This window comes from Chrysemys picta, chromosome 1, assembly GCF_011386835.1.
Source record: "Chrysemys picta bellii isolate R12L10 chromosome 1, ASM1138683v2, whole genome shotgun sequence".
NCBI lineage: Eukaryota > Metazoa > Chordata > Testudines > Emydidae > Chrysemys > Chrysemys picta.
In genome coordinates, this window is record NC_088791.1 from 248,245,643 (window position 1) to 248,269,035 (window position 23,393).

Sequence of the window (23,393 nt, forward strand, 5' to 3'; positions counted from 1 at the left end):
TATGAATGGAATGCCACTGCCTGGTATTCTACAAATATATAACAAGGTAAAATCCTTGCCCCATTGAAGTCAATAGTGAAACTTCCACTGACTTTAATGAGTCAGGATTTCACCCAAGATCTCTGCTTTGAAGAGCTCACAATATATAAGGTTCCAATCCTGTACTGAGAACCAAAAATCCCTGCTCCACAACCACTGAAGTCAATGGGGCTCTGGGCAGGCACAAGGGTCTAGCTGCATGGATTATGTTAGCTAAGTCTGAATAAACAGGACTACTATTTTTAGGCCAGGTCTACACTACAAACTTTCGCTGGCATAGGCATAGCTATGTCAGTTAGGGTGAGATTAGAGGTGTGATTTGTGACCTATAACATTTTTTGCCAGCAAAACCCCCTAGTGTCGATGCACTTATACCAGCAAAACTGCACGTTTGCTGGTATAACGTATTTCATTTGGAGATGGTTGGAATAAGCTGCGCCAGCAAATGTGCAGTTTTGCTGGTATAAACTGTGTCCACAGTAGGAGTGCTTTGGTGGTGTAGTATACAGGGATAGCCACACCAGCAAAGCATTCCTACGCTAGACCTGGCCGATGAAGTCATGGTAGGGTAAAGGAATGGGGCTGGAGTGGTGTGACAAAAGAAGGAGAAAGGGAGAGGTGAAATGAGGAGTGCAATTTTTCTTTCTTTATCAATGAATTACTGCCACTGAGTTGCCTTGCTCACAGATTTTCTTTTCTTATTTAAATGTAAGTAACGTAATTAACATGCATGGAGTGGCACTGCATATCATGCTGATCAATATTGACTCATTGTTTCCTTGTCCTCCCCTGTCTGACTATCTGTTGCCTCCTGTCTTATACTTACATTGTAAGCTCTTTGGGGTGGGGCAGTCTTTTTGATCTGTGTTTATACAGTGTCTGGCACAATGGGGTCCTGGTCAATGACTGGGGCTCTTAGGCACTACCAGAGTACAAATAATAGTTAATATTTAATTACTGGTTGAAAGCTAGATGAAATAAGTGAGTTTTGAGAAAAAATGGTTGGACATTTTTGAAATTTCAATTAAAAATAGAAAACAAATTCAGGGAATATTTTTTACATTTTAACAAGTTCCTGTTTTGAGGGCATGTAGAAAGGGCACATCATACTTACCATTTGTCTCCCATGGAAAGTAAACAGTATCATGTATGGTGTGGATTTAAAGTGCAATAGTTACAGTGGCTGGTATAACTCCTCAAGTGGATACTGTCATTCTGACATGAGCACTTTTTCTGGTTTAGTTTATATTGATTTGGGAGTGGTTAAAACTAAGCCAAAGAAACACTCTTAGGGATGGTGTATACTACAAAGTTTTGCCGGCGTAGCTGTATCCGCTAGCAGTGTGAAAAAAATCCCCCTTTCTGGATGACATAATTATGCTGGCAAACCCCCCAGCATAGGTGCAACTACACCGACAGAAGAGTGCTTCTACTGGCAAAGCTAATGTCATTTGGAGACATGGGGTAACTATGCCAGCAGAGCTCCTCCTTCTGCCTTACACTGCATCTCCATCAAGGGGCTCTGCCAACATAGTTACACCAGCCAAGGCTCTGTAGTGTAGACAAGTCCTCAGACTGTCCTCACAGGGAGCTATACTATAGCGTTTTAATTACCTGTATAATTATACTGGTATAACTGAAACTTTCCCATATAGACAAGCTCACAGGCACAAAAAAGCTATAGGAAGGCAAGACCATTGCAGAGAAGCTAAATTAATTCTTTGCATCAGTCTTCACTGCAGATGATGTGGGGGAGATCCCCCCACTTGAGCCATTCTTTTTAGGTGATAAATCTGAGGAACTTTTCCAGATTGAAGTGTCAAAAGAGGAGGTTTTGGAACAAGCTGATAAATTAAATAGTAAAAAGTCACCCAAGAGTTCTGAAGGAACTCAAATATGAAATTGCAGAACTACTAACTGTGGTATGTAAACTATGGCTTAAATCAGCCTCTCTACCAGATGACCAGAGAGTAGCTAATGTAACACAATTTTAAAAAAAAAAGGCAATTACAAGCCAGTAAACCTGACTTCAATACCAGGCAAATTGAAATTATAGTAAAGAACAGAATTTTCAGACACATACATAAATATGATATGTTGTGGAAGAGTCAATGCAGCTTTTGTAAAGGAAAATCATGCCTCATCAATCTATTAGAATTGTTTGATGATGTCAACAAACATGTGGCTGAGGGTGATCCAGCGGATATAGCGTACTTGGATTTTTAGAAAGCCTTTGCCAAGATCTGACAACAAAGGCTCTTAAGCAAAGCAAAGTGTCATGGGATTAGAGGGAAGATCCTCTCATGGATCAGTAACTGGTTAAAAGATAGGAAACAAAGAGTAGTAATAATGGTCAGTTTTCACAATGAAGAGAGGCAAATAGTGGGGTCCCACAAGGATCTATACTGGGGCCAATGCTGTTCAACATGTTCATAAATGATCTCATAAAAGGGAGTAAACAGTAAGGTGGCAAAATTTGCAGATGATACAAAATTACTCAAGATAGTTAAATTCAAAGCTGACTGTGAAAAATTACAAATGGATCTCACTAAACTGGGTGACTCTGGGCAACAAAATGGCAGATGAAATTCAATGTTGATAATTGCAAAGTAATGGACGTTGGAAAAAAATAATTCCAATTAGGCATACAAAGTTATGGGTTCTAAATTAACTTGTTACCACTCAAAAGAGATCTTGGTGTCATTGTGGATAGTTCTCTTAAAACTGCTCAATGTGCAGCAGTAGTCAGAACAGAACATTAGGAAACCATTAGGAAAGGGATGGATAGATAAAACAGAAACTATCATAATGCCATTATATAAATCCATCATAAGACCACACCTTCAATCTGAGTGTGGTTCTGGTTGTCACGTCTTAAAAGAGATATAGTAGAACTGGAAAAGGTACAGAGAAAGGCAACAAAAATGATTAAGGGTATGGAACAGCTTCCATATGAGGAGAGATTATAAAGACTGGGATGGTTCATCTTAGAAAAAATTGACTAATGGAGGATATGGTCAAGGTCTATAAAATCATGAATGGGGGGATAAAGTGAACAAGGAAGTGTTATATTTATCCCTTCACATAACGCAAGAATTAGGGGGTCACCCAAATAAATGAATAGGCCACAGGTTTGAAACAGACAAAAGGAAGTGCTTCTTTGCACAGTGTATGGTCAACTTGTGGAACTCATTGCCATGGGATATTGTGAAGGCCAGAAGTATAACTGGGTTCAAAAAAGAATTAGATAAGTTGATGGAGGATAGGTGCATCAATGGCTATTAGCCAAGATGGTCAGGGACGTCCCCTCATGCTCCGGGTATTCCTTAACCTCCAACTGCCAGAAGCTGGGCCTAGACAACACGGGATGGATCACTTGAAATTACCCTGTTTTGTTCATTCCCTCTGATGCATCTGGCACTGGCCATTGTCAGAAGACAGGATACTGGACTAGATGGACCACTGAATGCCTGATCAAGTATAGCCATTCTTGTGTTCTTAAGAGGTAAATGGTGGCATGAAGACAAGGCTCAGAATCCTGCAGAGAAAGAGATGAAGAGGAAAGACCATCCATGTAATTTTAAAGCAGAGATGTTTGTTGCTAGAGTTTGTTCCTTGAAGCCAGTACCAATTATATCATATTTTTTCCTTAAAGCTCATGGACTCTTGGACCAGTGCTTCCCGTACCCTGCACTAAAGACATACATGGCTGTTTTTTGGTAACCTACTAAGTTAAAATCCACAAAGCAAAAATAATTAAATAGAAAAAAGATCAGTATTTATTGCATGTGTCACAAATCAGTCAGCACCATGAAATTAAAAGTTATTGCTGACTACCACTTACACAATTATAAAAAAATACAAAAAAGTAGCAATTTGTTATGCAGGAGTGTGAGCTGAAAGGAAATTTCCTTCTTTTTATTGTTTTTGTCAACCTAAATTGTTTATTAAACATTGATTCTGCTGCCATAATTACAATTAAATTTTTCATTATGAAAATATGTTCATAACTATTACTCTTTTACAAATGCCAACTCTAAAGATTTGCCTGAGACCCCAAATAATTAATACTTTATAACTTTCTGGAAAAAAAAAACTTTCTAAAGTTTCAGAGAAATAGTCTTCTGTATTTTTATAGATTTAAATTGTGAACCTCTTACTCATATTGGTGAGGAGTTACTCAGATAAGTTCCAATTTGATCTGTGTTTATACAGTGTCTGGCACAATGGGGTCCTGGTCAATGACTGGGGCTCTTAGGCACTACCAGAGTACAAATAATAGTTAATATTTAATTACTGGTTGAAAGCTAGATGAAATAAGTGAGTTTTGAGAAAAAATGGTTGGACATTTTTGAAATTTCAATTAAAAATAGAAAACAAATTCAGGGAATATTTTTTACATTTTAACAAGTTCCTGTTTTGAGGGCATGTAGAAAGGGCACATCATACTTACCATTTGTCTCCCATGGAAAGTAAACAGTATCATGTATGGTGTGGATTTAAAGTGCAATAGTTACAGTGGCTGGTATAACTCCTCAAGTGGATACTGTCATTCTGACATGAGCACTTTTTCTGGTTTAGTTTATATTGATTTGGGAGTGGTTAAAACTAAGCCAAAGAAACACTCTTAGGGATGGTGTATACTACAAAGTTTTGCCGGCGTAGCTGTATCCGCTAGCAGTGTGAAAAAAATCCCCCTTTCTGGATGACATAATTATGCTGGCAAACCCCCCAGCATAGGTGCAACTACACCGACAGAAGAGTGCTTCTACTGGCAAAGCTAATGTCATTTGGAGACATGGGGTAACTATGCCAGCAGAGCTCCTCCTTCTGCCTTACACTGCATCTCCATCAAGGGGCTCTGCCAACATAGTTACACCAGCCAAGGCTCTGTAGTGTAGACAAGTCCTCAGACTGTCCTCACAGGGAGCTATACTATAGCGTTTTAATTACCTGTATAATTATACTGGTATAACTGAAACTTTCCCATATAGACAAGCTCACAGGCACAAAAAAGCTATAGGAAGGCAAGACCATTGCAGAGAAGCTAAATTAATTCTTTGCATCAGTCTTCACTGCAGATGATGTGGGGGAGATCCCCCCACTTGAGCCATTCTTTTTAGGTGATAAATCTGAGGAACTTTTCCAGATTGAAGTGTCAAAAGAGGAGGTTTTGGAACAAGCTGATAAATTAAATAGTAAAAAGTCACCCAAGAGTTCTGAAGGAACTCAAATATGAAATTGCAGAACTACTAACTGTGGTATGTAAACTATGGCTTAAATCAGCCTCTCTACCAGATGACCAGAGAGTAGCTAATGTAACACAATTTTAAAAAAAAAAGGCAATTACAAGCCAGTAAACCTGACTTCAATACCAGGCAAATTGAAATTATAGTAAAGAACAGAATTTTCAGACACATACATAAATATGATATGTTGTGGAAGAGTCAATGCAGCTTTTGTAAAGGAAAATCATGCCTCATCAATCTATTAGAATTGTTTGATGATGTCAACAAACATGTGGCTGAGGGTGATCCAGCGGATATAGCGTACTTGGATTTTTAGAAAGCCTTTGCCAAGATCTGACAACAAAGGCTCTTAAGCAAAGCAAAGTGTCATGGGATTAGAGGGAAGATCCTCTCATGGATCAGTAACTGGTTAAAAGATAGGAAACAAAGAGTAGTAATAATGGTCAGTTTTCACAATGAAGAGAGGCAAATAGTGGGGTCCCACAAGGATCTATACTGGGGCCAATGCTGTTCAACATGTTCATAAATGATCTCATAAAAGGGAGTAAACAGTAAGGTGGCAAAATTTGCAGATGATACAAAATTACTCAAGATAGTTAAATTCAAAGCTGACTGTGAAAAATTACAAATGGATCTCACTAAACTGGGTGACTCTGGGCAACAAAATGGCAGATGAAATTCAATGTTGATAATTGCAAAGTAATGGACGTTGGAAAAAAATAATTCCAATTAGGCATACAAAGTTATGGGTTCTAAATTAACTTGTTACCACTCAAAAGAGATCTTGGTGTCATTGTGGATAGTTCTCTTAAAACTGCTCAATGTGCAGCAGTAGTCAGAACAGAACATTAGGAAACCATTAGGAAAGGGATGGATAGATAAAACAGAAACTATCATAATGCCATTATATAAATCCATCATAAGACCACACCTTCAATCTGAGTGTGGTTCTGGTTGTCACGTCTTAAAAGAGATATAGTAGAACTGGAAAAGGTACAGAGAAAGGCAACAAAAATGATTAAGGGTATGGAACAGCTTCCATATGAGGAGAGATTATAAAGACTGGGATGGTTCATCTTAGAAAAAATTGACTAATGGAGGATATGGTCAAGGTCTATAAAATCATGAATGGGGGGATAAAGTGAACAAGGAAGTGTTATATTTATCCCTTCACATAACGCAAGAATTAGGGGGTCACCCAAATAAATGAATAGGCCACAGGTTTGAAACAGACAAAAGGAAGTGCTTCTTTGCACAGTGTATGGTCAACTTGTGGAACTCATTGCCATGGGATATTGTGAAGGCCAGAAGTATAACTGGGTTCAAAAAAGAATTAGATAAGTTGATGGAGGATAGGTGCATCAATGGCTATTAGCCAAGATGGTCAGGGACGTCCCCTCATGCTCCGGGTATTCCTTAACCTCCAACTGCCAGAAGCTGGGCCTAGACAACACGGGATGGATCACTTGAAATTACCCTGTTTTGTTCATTCCCTCTGATGCATCTGGCACTGGCCATTGTCAGAAGACAGGATACTGGACTAGATGGACCACTGAATGCCTGATCAAGTATAGCCATTCTTGTGTTCTTAAGAGGTAAATGGTGGCATGAAGACAAGGCTCAGAATCCTGCAGAGAAAGAGATGAAGAGGAAAGACCATCCATGTAATTTTAAAGCAGAGATGTTTGTTGCTAGAGTTTGTTCCTTGAAGCCAGTACCAATTATATCATATTTTTTCCTTAAAGCTCATGGACTCTTGGACCAGTGCTTCCCGTACCCTGCACTAAAGACATACATGGCTGTTTTTTGGTAACCTACTAAGTTAAAATCCACAAAGCAAAAATAATTAAATAGAAAAAAGATCAGTATTTATTGCATGTGTCACAAATCAGTCAGCACCATGAAATTAAAAGTTATTGCTGACTACCACTTACACAATTATAAAAAAATACAAAAAAGTAGCAATTTGTTATGCAGGAGTGTGAGCTGAAAGGAAATTTCCTTCTTTTTATTGTTTTTGTCAACCTAAATTGTTTATTAAACATTGATTCTGCTGCCATAATTACAATTAAATTTTTCATTATGAAAATATGTTCATAACTATTACTCTTTTACAAATGCCAACTCTAAAGATTTGCCTGAGACCCCAAATAATTAATACTTTATAACTTTCTGGAAAAAAAAAACTTTCTAAAGTTTCAGAGAAATAGTCTTCTGTATTTTTATAGATTTAAATTGTGAACCTCTTACTCATATTGGTGAGGAGTTACTCAGATAAGTTCCAATTTGAGTAAAGGGTTCATAATTTGGCTCATAAAGATTAAGATTAGAAAACCAGCCATTCCTGACTTTGCATAAGAAACTTTCCTCATTAAGGACTGTAATACAGAGAAAATAAAAAATATCTTGCACTTCTACAGCATTTTAAACCACAGATCTCAAATTATTTTGCCAGAGTGGGTATTATTATCCTCATTTTCCAAATGAAGCATACGGGTTACTGGTTCTTGGCAATGGTCACATGGTAAGTCAGTATTTCAGGTACAGGAATTGATTTCTAAATGAGTTATTATGACCGAACCAAGGAGAATTTAAAGGAGGACAGAGACGCTTCCTTAACTTTCTCTTGCATGGCGTGTGCATGGAGTAGCTAGCACTATACGCTGTATTTACTCTTGTGTGTGTACGTGTAGGATGGGGTCTAGACTGGTGGAGGGGATCACAAGCTGCTAGGGGAACACTGGATTGTTTTCGCTGCTTGCGCCCGCCCTCTGCCCTGCACTATGGAAACTATATTTTTTCAACTTTACATTCAAAACAGATGACTTCAGCTGCATAATATACAGACACATGAATGTCCCGATGGCATTCAGAACAGAAATTTAAAAACAAGAATGTTTGTCTGACCTCCTGGCCCCTTCTCCTCCCAAGCATATGCAAAAGGGAGACAAGCTTTGCGAGTGGGTCCAGGAAAGGAGAAGATGTGGCTATGATTAAAAACAGCCTGGGCTAGAGGTTTTCAATAAATGCTTTTTTCTTTATCCTAAGACTCTTATTATAACTTTTCCCCTTTCCACCACTGTGTGTTTTATGTTGCACGAGCAATTATTTTGTTTTTCTCTATCATGGGGGCTATACATACACCCACCCACCACGGAGCTTGTCTGGCCCCCCCTCTATTCCCCACCCCGCATACCCAGAGACCGTACAGCTCGCCAGGCCCCCTCTTCCCCACCGGCCCCTCAGATCATCTCTGGTTCCCACTCTGTTCCCCACCGCGGCCGCCCCCTCCCCATACACACATCACACAAATCGTTTCTCGTTCCCATTCTGTCCCCCACCGCCCCTTCCCCATACACACATTACCGATATTCTCTGGTCCCCACCACCCCCTCCCCATACACATATCACCGGTATTCTCTGGTCCCACTCTGTTCCCCATCGCCCCCTTCCTATACACACACTTCACAGGTCGTCTCTGGTTCCCACTCTGTTCCTCCCCCCCACGCGGCCGCCCCCTCCCTATACACACATCACAGATATTCTCTGGTCCCACTCTGTTCCCCACCTACCCCTGTCCTATATACACACATCACAGATCGTTTCTGGTTCCCACTCTTTCTCCACCCCCCTACCCCCACACTGCACAGCTAGCCAGGTCCCCCTGTTCCCGACCGCCCCCTCCCTACATACACGCATCACAGAGCTTGTCTGGTCACCCCCCCCCCCCCGTTCCCCACACAGAGAAATGAGATCTTTGCTGGTCTCCGTGCTGCCACACACAAAAGGGGTGCAATGGGAAGGGGACATGGGATGGTAAATCACCTCCCGCTTCTACAGTTCCGCCCCCCTCCTCCTTCCCTCCGGTGTCTGTTGTATAAGCAAGGGGCATATTGATCCCGGCGTTTGTTGTTAGTTGTGCGCGTAAGTCCAGTGAGATGACTAATTTTGGTTCTCGTAAACAAGCAGGGACCTCCTCTCGTTGAAAGCCGTTCATCAGCTGGGGCTTTGCACAAACAAGGGTGAGAAGGGCCGGGATCCCATCGCACACAGATGAACCGTAAAACGTAACCGTGGAAAACAGAGCCACACAACACAGGAATGGGGATTTGTAATGGTTGGAAAAACATGGACTCGTGCGCGCACCTTCGCCACAGCCTGCAAAGCAAACACACACTGCAGCCGCGGCAGATTTCCAGAGCGTAAACACTAGGGGGGGGGGGGGGGGAGCATGTGAGGCTGCTACACGCCCCCTTCACAACTCTCATTACTTAATTGCCTCGATGTGCTCTAATCCCCCAGTGCGGCTGGCTTTGTTTCGCGAGGAAACACGAACGCTGCCCTTATACACAGCAACGCAAAACACGGCGATCAATTAATTTACTTAATTAAAACATGAACAACGCCCCCCCACTCCGCGTTCTTCACTCTCCAGGTGGCATTTCTTCGCTACACAGACACAGCAACTGTGGGGAGAAGGCAAACAAGCCCCCGATCAATGACAAACTAGCAGAAACAGCTGCCCACCCCGCTACCCCCTCGATTCTCCGTTACTTTGTGTAGGGCCTGGGGGGCGAGCCAAGAGCAAATGCCCGAGAGGGGGAGGGGGGCCCAGGAGGTCTGGGCGCTGTTATACGGGTTCAGGGGGAGCTAGAGGAGGCGTGAGGGGGAGGACTGGGCAGGGAATGCCTAGTGATTTAGGGGAGGCTGCTAAGAAGGCTCTGGATCCTGGGAGGGGAGAAGGCGGGGGTGGGAGACCCAGCGAGTGCGTTGTGAGTGTGGCAGTGCTCCAGTGTATGTGTAGAGGGGCACTCCCCAGGGGACCAGGCACTCTCCAGTGTGAAGGCAAGAAGGGATCGGGGAGACCTGGCAAGTTCTGATGTGGCCCTCACAGAGGGGTGTATGCGGCAGCAGAGAAGGCAGGGAAAGGGATGGGGGGGGGCGGAGATATGTGGCTGGGGGGACATAGGGACCAAGCACCCTCGCAGGGGTGCGTGGCGCTGGACAAGCACGCTAGGACGGCAAACTTTGGTGTGTGGAGTGGGAAGGGAGACAAACACAGGGAAGCTCTGTTGCCTGGGGGATACTGGGGAGGACCAGGCAAGGCAACAGAGCTTTATTGCCATGACAAGCTACACAAGCGTTACCAAAGCATGAAAGCTAGATTCCTCTGGTATCTGTCAGTCTGTCCAGGGCAGGACTTCTTACTGCCTGGGCTTTGATCCCATGCCCATTAGCCTTAGCCGCGTCCCGGCTTGATTGGGGCGGCACGTCTGGTGATGGAGGTGGGGGAGGCTGGTTAGATGGGGAGATGGACAGCTCTAGCACCTCTCCTTTGGCCCACGCTGTAGCTTCTTGCTTGTGAGGAAAACTGTCCATCGTTCTCGATCGCTGGCGGAAAGCTTCCCCTCGTCTGTCAGCCCCGGAGTAGTAAACACCAGCCCGGCTCAGCTTCCTCCGTCACACGCTCGGGTCCCTATATCCCCCCCTCTTTTTTTTTTTTATTTTCACCTCTACTGTACGGTCACTGATTCTGCATCGGGTGCGAAGCTGCTGGAGCCCGCCCCCGGCGAGGTGGCCTGCTAACATGCTCATTCAGTGACAGCGGGCTCTGCAGCCCCCCGACTACCTCGCGTGTCTATCTGGGCTTCACGGTAGATTGGCGTTTTAGGCAAGCTCCCGTGTGTGTCTGCGCGGGGCGGGGGTCAGGGGGACGGGGCAGGCGAGAGCTAGCGTGCGTAGAAGGAGGGAGGGTGTGGGCGGGAAAAGAAACAGAGGGAGAGACCGAGAGAGAAGAGGGTGGAGACGCGAACAACCCAATAACAACCCGCCTCCCTTGGCTCGGCGTCCTCCCCCCATCCCCATTGGTGCACAGCGCTATCATTTCCCCGGCGCGGCACCCAATGCCGTAGGAAGCTGGCGGCGGATTGATGGCCTCGCCCCCCTTTGCTCTGGCTCTCCCCCCCCCCCCCCCCGTCTCTGTGTGTGAGCGTTTCGGTAACTCAGCGGGTCACGTGTTGTTTTGCTCTTTAGTTCAGCCCTTGGTGCGCAATGTGTTACTTTACTGTGAAACAGTTACCAAGACAGGCAGCAGCAGCAGCGGCGGCGACCAGCTCCGAGAATCCGGAGAGCAGCAGCGCCCAGGATCTAGAAGGACCTCGGGCAGCAGCAAGCCCAGACTGCACGGAAGAGCCAGGTCGGCAACAGCACCATCACTACCGCGTTTTATAGAGGAGCCAGGGTCACAGCAGCTCCGCGGACCAGGGGAATAAGTCCCCACCCCAGGGCGCTAAGAACTCAGCCCCCTGTCCCACGCTCTGGGCTGGGGATGGCGAGCCCCACGCTGCTGGGGCTGCTGCCCCCCCTGAACTCCCCTCCTGGTCCTAACCTCAACAACAACAACAACCACCAGAGCGTGAGGAAATGCGGCTACCTGCGCAAGCAGAAGCACGGGCACAAGCGCTTCTTCGTGCTCAGGGGACCCGGCGGCAGCGGGGAGGAGCAGCTGGGGGCGGGGGGCGCCCGTCTGGAGTACTACGAGAACGAGAAGAAATGGAAGAACAAGTCAGGGGCTCCCAAGCGGGTGATCGCGCTGGATTCCTGCCTCAACATCAACAAGCGAGCGGACGCCAAGCACAAGTACCTGATCGCCCTCTACACCAAGGACGAGTACTTCGCCGTGGCGGCCGAGAACGAGCAGGAGCAGGAGGGCTGGTACCGGGCCCTCACCGATCTGCTCAACGAGGGTAAAGCCGCCTGCCAGAGTTCCCCGCTCCGCCACCTCTCCTCGCCCTTCTCCTCCTGCAGTGCCGCCGCCTCCTCCCTGACCGGCGGCTGCGAGGACCTCAACTACGGGCTGATCGCCCCAGCCAGCGCTGCCTACCGGGAGGTTTGGCAGGTGACGCTGAAGCCCAAGGGCCTGGGGCAGAGTAAGAACCTGACCGGGGTGCACCGGCTCTGCCTCTCCGCTCGCACCATCGGCTTCGTGCGCCTCAACTGCGAGCTGCCCTCGGTCACGCTGCAGCTGATGAACATCCGCCGCTGCGGCCACTCCGACAGCTTCTTCTTCATGGAGGTGGGGCGGTCGGCGGCCACCGGGCCCGGCGAGCTCTGGATGCAGGCGGACGACTCGGTGGTGGCGCAGAACATCCACGAGACCATCCTGGGGGCCATGAAGGCGCTGAAGGAGCTGTCCGAGTTCCGGCCCCGCAGCAAGAGCCAGTCCTCCTCGTCCTCCTCCTCCGGGGGCGCCGGCGGCCCCGGAGCCTCCTCCACCCATCCCATCACTGTGCCCGGCCGCCGGCACCACCACATGGTTAACCTGCCGCCCAGCCAGACCGGTCTGCTGCGCCGCTCCCGCACAGACAGCCTGGCGGCCGGGGCCAGCGCCGGCACCAAGGGCACCCCGGGCCGGGTGCGGACGGCCAGCGAAGGGGATGGCTGCAGAGCGGGCTCGGTCGCCGGCAGCCCCATGAGCCCCGGCCCGGTGCGGACTCCCTTGAGCCGCTCGCACACTCTTAGTAGCGGCGGCAAGTCCGGGGGGAAGCTGGGGCCGGTGCCCGCCGGGGGCGGCCTGCAGAATAGTCGCTCCATGTCTATGCCCGTGTCTCACTCGCCCCCTTCCGCCACCAGCCCGGTCAGCCTCTCCTCCAGCAGCGGGCTCGGCTCCGAGCCCCCCCACCCGCAGCGCCCGTCCAGCGGCAGCGCCTCCGTGTCGGGCTCCCCCAGCGACCCGGGCTTCATGTCCTTCGACGAATACGGCTCCAGCCCGGGCGGCGACCTGCGGCCCTTCTCCACCGCCAGCAACCGCAGCAACACGCCCGAGTCCATCGCCGAGACCCCCCCGGTGCGGGACCCCGGGGGCGGCGCGGACCTGTACGGCTACATGGCCATGGAGCGGCCCCAGAGCGGCCGGCTCTGCTACCGGCCCTGCCCGGACTTGGCAGGGGACAAGGGCCCCAGGAAGCGGACTTACTCGCTGACCACGCCGTGCCGCCAGCGGCCCGCCCCCCCGCAGGTCTCCTCCGCCTCCCTGGACGAGTACACCCTTATGCGGGCCACCTTCGCCGGCAGCTCCGGCCGCCTCTTCCCCGCGGCCTCCCCTAAAGTGACCTACACCCCCTACCCCGAGGACTACGGGGACATCGAGATCGGCTCCCACCGCAGCTCCGGCAGCAGCAGCACCAATCTGGGGCCGCCGGCAGGGGGCGGCGGAGGAGGGGACGACGGCTACATGCCCATGACCCCCGGGGTGGCCGCGGCTTTGGGGCCGGGCAGCCGGGGCGGCGATGACTACATGCCCATGAGCCCCACCAGCGTGTCCGCCCCCAAGCAGATCCTGCAGCCCCGGGCCGGGGCGGGCGGCGGCTCGCCGGGGAACGGCAGCGGCGGCTACAAGACCAGCTCCCCCGGGGAGAGCTCCCCGGACGACAACGGCTACATGCGCATGTGGGGCGGCTCCCGGCTGTCGGTGGAGAGCTCGGACGGGAGGCTGAGCGGCGGCGACTACATCAACATGTCCCCGCACGGGCCTCCCGCCGCCTCGCTCACCCCGCCCGACTTCTTCTTCGCCCCGGCTCAGGGCGGCGGAGACCCGCCGAAGGCCGCCTACGCCTGCAGCTCCCTGCCCCGCTCCTGCCCCAGCCAGGAGCCGGCCAAGGACAGTGACCAGTACGTGTTCATGAGCTCCCCGGGCAGGCTGATCCCGGAGGAGCCGGCCTGCGGCGTGCGCCCCGCCGCCCCCTCCAGCCACACGGTGCCTTCCCCGCTGCGGCATAGCCGGACCGAGAGCTTCCTGAGCCAGCGGAGCCCGCGGGCGGTCCGGCCCAGCCGCCTGGCCCTGGACACCCTGCGGACGCTGCTGCCCAGCATGCACGAGCACCCCCTGCCGCCCGAGCCCCAGAGCCCCGGCGAGTACATCAACATCGACTTCGGGGAGGCGGCGGCAGCCGACTCGCCGCCCTCCCTGCCTGCCGACAGCCCGGCCTCCTCGCTGGGCTCGGGCGCCGGGCGGAGGCGCTGCCCCCTCTCCGACTACATGAACATCGACTTCGGCTCGCAGGCGGGCACGGTGTCGGTGAGCTCCCTGGAGGCGCTCTCCCCGGAGTCCTGCGCCAGCCGCGGCCGGCCCGACGGGCTCTACCTGCAGGCGGCGGTGGGGGTGGCCTGCCTGTCCAGCCCGCCCGACGGGGGGGATTACACCGAGATGACCTTCGGCATGGCCGCCACCCCGCCCCAGCCCATCGCCCAGAAGCCAGAAAGCGCCCGGGTCACCAGCCCCACGGCCGGGGTGAAGAGACTCACCCTGGCCGGGGTGGAGGCTTTCATCCTCTCCAGCCCGCCCCCGGACCCCAACCGCGGGGCCAAGGTCATCCGGGCGGATCCCCAGGGGCGCCGGCGGCACAGCTCGGAGACTTTCTCCTCCACCACCACTGTGACCCCCGTGTCTCCTTCCTTTGCACATAACCCCAAACGGCACAACTCGGCCTCGGTGGAGAACGTGTCCCTCAGGAAAAGCGAAGGCCTGGAGGAGGAGCAGGGCAGCAGCCCCATGTGCCGGGAGACCTCCGCTGGCTTCCAGAACGGCCTCAACTACATCGCCATAGACGTGGTGGATGGGAGCCTGGCGAACTGTGACAAGGTCAGACCCAAAGGCAGGCACCCCATGAATGGGGACATCAATGGAGTTGAGACCAGCGCCTATGCCAGCATAGATTTCCTATCCCACAACCTGAAAGAAGCAACTGCTGTGAAAGGTGAGTAGTAGGTCGCTCTCCCAATGTGCTATTATTTGTATTTCTAGGGTATGTTGCGGTATTGGGAGGGGGATGGTTTATCTCTCTTTCTCAGCTTTGTAAACTTTCCAAATAAAATATCTATATACAAGGAAACACTTAAATGTTGAGTGCTTCCTCTTTACAGGAACCCAAATTAGTGAGTACACAGTTTTCTATATTTTGGACATGCTACAGAACTGCAGTTACAGAAGATTTTTCAAAGTGTTTGTTTAAGAGTTTATAAAGCTTGAGTTAAAAGACAGCGAGGGAGCACATCAGATTACCAAAAGATCCTTGGTCCTCTATCTGAAAAAGTCAAAACAGAACAACCTCGGAAGGATTAATATATTTATTCTGAAGTATTTTGACCTGTTGTGAAAGTTTGGGCATAAATCTGCAGTGAGCATGTGAAAACATTGATCTTTTCAGGAGTCACTGCGTGTTTGAGGGTTACATATTGTTTGCAAATTTTGTTTAAAGGCCTACCCAATAGCGATGTGTAGCTACATTGCAGCTGCCAGTTGAATCACAGTATCAATGGCCAGTGTTGGTTTGCTTTTCAAATGGATTGCAAATGCAGGCTGCTTGAAGACAAAAACAACCCTAAATAATCTAAAGCTTAATTTGAGAGAGAATTTCTGTTTTAATCATGTAGCTGTTCCTTTCCAGAGGTGCTAGTTGTGCTAGAGAAAGCTCTTCCTAGCAAGAGGGAAAGTCTGTGTTATAATTGGGGAGGCCAGGAACAGACAGTATGTGAAGGATTAAAAGTTAATGATTGAGACACTGCAGGGTCCTCTTTGCTATTGCACCAGGGCATTTTTAACCTGTGTGTACCTATCAACTGTGTCTATCGGTCTAGGGAGCTGAAATGACAAAGGTTTTACTTCCATATTTATAGTTTTCATACAGATAATCAGTTTTAAGTAAAAAGTAGCCATTTCTGACAGCCCCTTGTAGAGATTTTTGTTCCATTTATTATTGGCTTGTTGATTTTGAAGAAGAAAATGTTCTTTTTTTATAGGAAGTGCAGAAAGATGGAAGAGATGAAAGTGGAAAAAGCTTTGAACCTAATTGAGAGGATTGTTGACTGAAATATCAGAATTTTTACAAGATGAACACACTGAATGGGAGAGTTAAGGACAGAGACAGATTTGTCAGTTATCTGTAGTTTTGCTTAAACTGGCTTCAGGATTTACATGGTTTGGCATAAATCAGTGTGAATGCTACAATTATTGGTTCCATTGCCTTATATAAAGAATATTTGGCTGTGGCCTGTACATTGGAATTATGTTCCAGTAAAATCATGAGCTCTCTTGTATTTAATTGTAAATTTGAGTTTAACAAGATTTGAGTTTTGCTTGACCCACCTACAGCCCCCAACTACATAACAAACCTATGTTGGGGAAGCACTACTTCCACAGTATCCTCCAAACTGCAGACCCTAAGGGGACAGAGAGTGGGGGGGAGGGAACTCTGCCTAGGGGGAAAACCTGGACTGGATTTAAATGCTCCCAGCATCCAGATTGGATTAAACTGTGGAAATTCCATTCACTTAGCTAATAAGAGGAAACTGGCACTACATCTCTGATAAAGTTAATAAAAACATAAATATAGCTAAATGAATTTAGAGAACGGTGAATGGTGGGAACAGTTTAATTCTAGTAGTTATAAAATATCTGAAGATTATTCAGATATTTTCTTTTGTGTGTGGGCTTCCTTTTCCTGTTTCTTATATGCATGTAAATGTGCAGTGACGATCAGCATCAGTGGGTGTTGAGCTGAATGTAGAAGGCACAGCTGATGACTATTTCTGCCATTCTGTTTCCCTGAGGTTTCCGTGTTTCCCACACGTGTGTGCCTATTGCATATAATTACACTCACTGTATTCAGGAAGAACTGTAGCCAATTTCAGGACAAAGAGTTAAGAAACACTTTGCATAACTGTTGATCAGTGTTCCAGGTCATATTTTAAAGTGGAGGCTGTATGTTACAGGTATTTTTAGTGAATTAATTTGAACAAAAAGAGCAGTGTGATTAGGAAAGTGCAAGAATATTACCTAACGGAATGCATAAGTACAGTAGTGGGCTATTGAGTGGAGCTATTAACATTTACAACTCCTGAGCTCTAGTTTGGTTTTGTTTACATAACCACATTGAAGTTTGTTTACAGTACTACTACCGCTACTTCTTAAAGATCACTAGTACTGTTCACAGTAGAATTCGAGTTTCTAAGAACTTTAATTTGTAAGATTAACAGGATTTTCATATTTTATGATGAAATACACATGCAGAATTATAGAAATATATGTATATGTATTAAGCATACTAGGTACTGGTTTAACTCTCATTTCTTATTTTAAGACAGTGGCAGTTCAGAATGATTTGGCTAAAGTTTATTGATGATTTTTAATTGATGTTACTATATATAATTTACCATGGAGGTAGCCTATATTAGATGTGATGAGAATTGTTTACTTTGCTGTTTGTACTAATTGTTTTACTGAATCACTAAAGCCATTGAGTGGGAACTAGCTTTATCCTTTCAAAGCTAAGGAGAAATTAACAGTTTTGTTTGGAGCAATTTTAAAACTGAAATGTATGTTTCTTTAGAAAGAAGTAACGTGAAGAGCTCTTGTAAAAAAACACGTATCTTGTAAAAAAAAAAACAAAGTTCATTCTATTTGGTTTATCAGGAAATTAATATTTCAATGTAAAAATGTAATGTAAAATCATAGTCAGTTCAAATGCTTTCCCATGTCTATAGATATATTATGTAGGTAAATATTGTGTTTGAGTTTTTGTCCCTTTAACAAAATTAATCATGTGACTTTAAAAATAAAGATGCATTGGTTTTCATCAGTAACTTGCCTGTCTGCTTTAAAGAATAGTGTGTTTTTGGAATTTTGAGCCAGTATCATCCTGTTACGATGAGAGCAAGCTAACAAAACCAACATAGCTTCAAACAGAAAAATAAAAAGGTCATTCAGAATTTATCAGTTAACTTAGTTCTGCTTCACTCTGAAAGTGTGCAGGCCTGTGAGAGTCTAACAAGTACTTGCCTTCTTCTGAAATATAAATAAAATAGTGCTTTTACTAGACAGCTGGAAACTCTTTTGTTGAACGCTGATTATCAGTTAGCATACAGCTTTCTAAGTATGAAATAACAAGCCTTTTGCAAAAGAACATTAGTTCACACAAAATTATGTATTTTCTTGCTTATGTAAACATTTTCACCCAGTTCCTCCTTTGGTGTAAATTGTTTATTGCACTGGAGCTGTGCTAAATTACACCAACTGAGGATCTGACTTTTGGGTGAAACCCTGGCTCCATTGGAAGTCACTAGTAATTTTGGCTTTAATAGGGTCAGGATTTCACCTGTGATTTTTTTTTTTTTTAACCTGAAATCCTTAAGCAAAATTTTCATTAAGTTCAGTAGTAATTGTGTTTGAGTTTTGACTTAATTGGAAGTTTTTTGCCTGGTTAAGGATATTACAGTTGGGGCCATTATCTTTGTTTTTTTCCAAAACAACATGTGCTGTTTTAAGTTTTCCAAAGTGTGACAGCAAATACATGTGATAGTGCACCTACCTATTAAGGTCTGTTGGCTCTCCCCCCCGCGCCCCATTTTACTTCCTCTTGATTTATTAAAAAAGGGTCTTCAATTATAACCTATAATGCATCGGTTTTAAATGATCATAAAGTAAGATAGTGGTCTTTGAGAATAGGTAAAATGCTGTCTCACTAGCTCATAATTCTTGTAAGGATTTTATGAATATGCTTAAACAGTACAAACGTCATATCTAGAGAAAATTCTCACATTGTTAAAACTGAAACTCTGATTTACTTTTTCCTTTGTGTTCAGTTTGGACAATAAAACTAGAGAAGTCAGTTTCACTTTTTGGTTCTGATATACTGATTGCCACAATGTTTGGTTCAGAAACTGCAGGGAAATGTTTTAATTGCCTGTATAAAAATAATCTTTTAATCAAAATGTCTTGTTAATTTTATGAAAACATTCAAATACAGCTTTGTACATCTTTTTTTAAAAGCCTAATTTTTTTTAATATAAATTATTACTAAATGTAATATTTGCTCTTACTGATCTGGTGCCATGCAGTGGGTTATATAACTCAGAATTAACAGATTCAAGAACTGGATTACCTCTTATATCTGATATGGCTGTGATTATAAATTACTTTGCAGTTAAAATTTTAAGAGTTCCAGTTTCACCTTAGATGTTTGTTGGAAAATGTGCTACTGCTCTTTCAGATTGCATTCTTCTAGTAGAGGTAATATGAAATGATTAGGTATCAAATCTGGCAGCATAACCTATAAAATACAAACTGCAAACTACATTTTGTATAATTAAATTAGAACTTTTTTAAAAATTTCATTTTCAGTTGTTTTAATTATATGGATGTCAGATTTTTAAAAATGAGATAAAACACCAAAACCCATAAATGTATTTGGCTTTTATTTCTTATTATAGTTTAAATTATATTTATTTGCACTAAACATTTGAAGATTGTCATGGTTATTTTGAATCATTTAAGATAAATAGTTATAGACTAAGTTGAATGGTGGGTTTGTTCTAAAGTGAACCAGTGTAGTCATTGCTCAAGGCAGAGGAAATGCTTAGGTTGATTGTTTCTGATAATCTGATTTCTTTCAAGATAGCTGCAGAGACTAGCATTCACTTGTGTTGTAAGTAGAATGTATGAACAGAAAGAGTATTAGGACATATTTTGTATGCATCCGCGCCCCCCCCCCCCCCACCTCCCCGGCCGCTACAAGGAGGAAATAATGTTGGATCTTTTGTGCTGGTTTTACCATTTTTTAAAATATCATTATATTGAAATACTGAAGCTGGTTTAAAAGTTGAAACATGGCATGTGTACACTGTAGTCAATTTAAGTAATGGATCTCCTCCCCCATTAGGAAGTTAAAGTATTGTATATACAATCCAGGTATTTTCAGTTTAAGCCAGATATTCTCAAAAGCAGCAAGAGCACTTAACAAAATGTCTGTCTTTTCCATCTAGCAAACAAATCCTACAGAAATGTTTAACTGCTTTTAATTTTTTTAAAGACCATCATGTGGTGTAATATGTTTGTGCATATACATACTTTACTTGTGGACTGTATTTGTGTCCATGAGTGTATCTATTTTGTGGTTTTTTTTGAAATTGTGAAGACAGCATTTTGCTGAGAGTTGGTAGATTTTTCAATATATTAGCAAAACGCATAAAATAAACCATCTAAAACAAATAGACAAAATTTATCTAATAGACTTTTCTATGTAGATTCATTTAATATTTAGTAGTATACCTCTACCTCGATATAAGGCTGTCCTCGGGAGCCAAAAAATTGTACGGCATTATAGGTGAAACTGCGTTATATCGAACTTGATTTGATCCACCGGATGGTGCAGCCCCGCCCCCCCGGAGCACTGCTTTACTGAGTTATTTCCGACTTCGTGTTATATTGGATCGCGTTATATCGGGGTAGAGGTGTAATTCTTTTAATTCCTCATAGGATTCAAGAGTTCATTTTCAAGCAAATGCTATCTCTGGGTCTGATTCTATGCTCATAGAAGTCAGTAGCATTCACTGATTTCAGTAGTGCAGTATCAAGCTCTAGGTTCTCATTTTGGTACCCACAACCCTGCTATTTGAGTGCTTATTTTTCTAAGTGTCACATTGCTTCTCTGAATTAAAAAAATATAGCTATTTTATCTTTTTTTATAGCTGCTTCTCTGTATGTGTTTGTAAGGAGGTCACCAGGGGCAGAGTTGCACTAGGTAAATCCAAATTCACGTGAGTAGTAGCCTTGCTGACCTTGTAGCCCTTACTAAAGCAAAATTCTTAATGAATTTAGTATCTTTTTTTTTGGTGTGAGCAAGAGTTGCAGGTTTAGGTTCTAAAGGCCTGATCTAAAGCTCACTGAAATAAATAGAAATTTCCCCTCCCCCTCAGTTCTTTATTGTGTCTGCATAAGGATAAAATACTTAATTGATTTGTAAACTGATAGCATGTATAGCAACTTACTTTTTAGTTTTACTAGGTAGACCTGCATCCTGCCCCTAATGTGTAGACAGCTAGACGCTGGTGCTTAGCATGTTGGTGGATAGTTTCTATTCAATATGCATGATTATGTGGAGACTTGTCTGCTAAGTTGCATATTTATTCATGTACATGCAAATATGTTTCTGTTGGTATTGTAGATGAAAACCTACTGCTAAAAATAGCTTGATTTAATCAAAAGTGTAGAAGTTTGTTTTAAACTTGAATCTAATGGGCAACAATCTGGTTGGAAATACTTTTAAAGGAACACAGTCAAGGGTAACAGGCCCAAAGTTTATCCTGTTTTTTCCCCCCCATATCAGTTTGTATGGTCCATATAATTTTTTCCAAAACAAATGTTTAAAATTTTTCTAACGAAATGGCAGTCGTCCTGCGCTATGTGGAAATGTACAAAAAATGCCAGTGTTTGAATGCAATGAAGGGTAAATGCGTTTTAAGGATCGATAGCTTCCATTGTTCTTTGTGGTGTGGTGTTGTGGCCCTGTTGGTCCCAGGATTATAGAGAAACAAGGTGGGTGAGGTAATATCTTTTATTGAACCAACCTCTGTTGGTGAGAGAGACAAACTTCGGAGAAGAGCTCTGTGTAAGCTCGAAAACTCATGTCTGTCACCAACAGAAATTGGTCCAATAAAAGATATTGCCTCACCCACCTTGTCTTTCTTTTAAGGAAGCAGATTTCAAACTTTTGAGTGGGGAAATACTTTTCAAATGGAATACCTCTGTGAATTTTTTAAAAACTATTGACAAATTATTTTCTTTTTGAGTTACAGATCTTGCATTAGTATGTTCTGCTTGGAATTCAGATAGAGCTTTCACTGTCCCTCAAGATATTTTCTGTGTTAGATTATTATTTATTATTTGTATTACAGTAGTGTCTGGACTAAAGTCTCCAACTGAGATCAGATTCTGTACATACATATCCAAAGAATTCCTACCCCAATGTGCGTACAATCAAACCAACTAGACAGACAAAGTGTGGGGGAAAGGTTTTGGTGAAGTATTAGTACTCTTCCCACATCATGGCTAATTTCAATAGCATTCCTAAGAAATAAGCCATTAACTCAGTTGTAGATAAACTCATTAAATAGCTGACACTTAGAGTTGCCTGTTCATAGGTAATTAACAGTTCAGTCATTGGAGCTATAGTATCTTTACCGGAGTTCATAATTTAACAAGCTCTACAGTTTTTAAAAAAAGTAGCTCATGTGTGTATACGGGAGGCACATACACTTATACAATAAACACAGAATAGCTGTCCCATGTAAGTAACCTATAAGAGCATTTTATTCTAATAAACAGCATATTGAAATAGTTAAACAGATGAAGGAAAAGCCCATATAACAGCTACATTGAAAAATACCTAGTAATGTAATAGCTTGATTCCACAGATTACGAGTGAGTCAGTGTTTTGTTTACATTATTTGTCAGTCTCTTCAGCATCCTAGAAGAGAATACTTCCTTCCTGGCAGATGGCAGCCCCAGGGCCATGCACCTGCTATTACAAGCAGTACGCTGTAGTAACCTACCCCAGCCTCACTGTTGACAATGGGTTGTCAGCCCACTGTTGGGCTCACAGCCTAAATAGAATAGGGAACATATTTGTCCTTCAACAAGGGACTGAAATATCTTAGGAAAGACAATGGAGATGGTACTCTAAAGAATTGTTCTACAGTCTAAAATATCCTTCTTTTAGAAGAAGTGTGTTGTGAGCCACTTTAAGACAAATTATGATTGAAGATCATGAACTGTGTCATCAGGGAGAGGATTTTCTGTTCTCTCATCCAATAGAGTGATAGCCCACGTTGGATTTAATAGCTCTATCTAGGCAGTCAGAACACCCTCATAACTTAGCTAAATGTGCTTTAGCAATTCATCCGTCAGTAACCTGTATTACCTCACCCACCTTGTCTCTCTAGTAACCTGTAGTGGAATTCTTTTAAAGAGGAATGGGTTTTCCATGCGGAATTCTCTAACTTGTGGCTGCAAGAAGGCTGAAATAGTTACGCATAGTCCACTCTGATACTGTTATACAGATCCACTAAAAGGTGTACTAAAAACTAAGAATGTCTATTTCATTCGGGTTACCATATTTCAGCAAGCAAAAAAGAGGACGGGAGGAGCCCCGCACTAGCCCTGCCCCTGTCCTGCCCTAGCCCCGCCCCTGCCCCTTTCACTCCCTCCCACTTCCCGCCCCCCTCAGAACCCCTAACCCTCCCCCCGCTCCTTGTCCCCTGACTGCCCCCTCC

General features: G+C 44.9%; 1 protein-coding gene and 1 long non-coding RNA gene across 4 annotated transcripts in view; one reads left to right on the top strand and one right to left on the bottom strand.

Annotated features, from left to right (window-relative positions):
* Positions 1 to 9,652: 9,652 nt before the first annotated feature.
* LOC135980805 (uncharacterized) lies at positions 9,653 to 11,204 on the bottom strand. Its single transcript, XR_010597708.1, has 2 exons — positions 10,436 to 11,204; positions 9,653 to 9,754 (listed from the first exon to the last, which is right to left on the bottom strand). It is a non-coding gene; the product is annotated as an uncharacterized LOC135980805 (long non-coding RNA).
* Positions 11,205 to 11,345: 141 nt separating this feature from the next.
* Positions 11,346 to 23,393, top strand: part of IRS2 (insulin receptor substrate 2) — a 37,170-nt gene continuing 25,122 nt past the window's right edge. For 2 of the 3 annotated variants that reach the window (XM_005302988.5, XM_005302990.5), the window contains exon 1: positions 11,346 to 15,043. In XM_005302988.5, the coding sequence (XP_005303045.2) occupies positions 11,617 to 15,043 (3,427 nt within the window). In that variant the 5' untranslated portion in view covers positions 11,346 to 11,616. Of the gene's footprint in view, positions 15,044 to 16,085; positions 17,924 to 23,393 lie in introns of those variants that run through there. The other variant, XM_005302989.5, reaches the window with a different exon arrangement.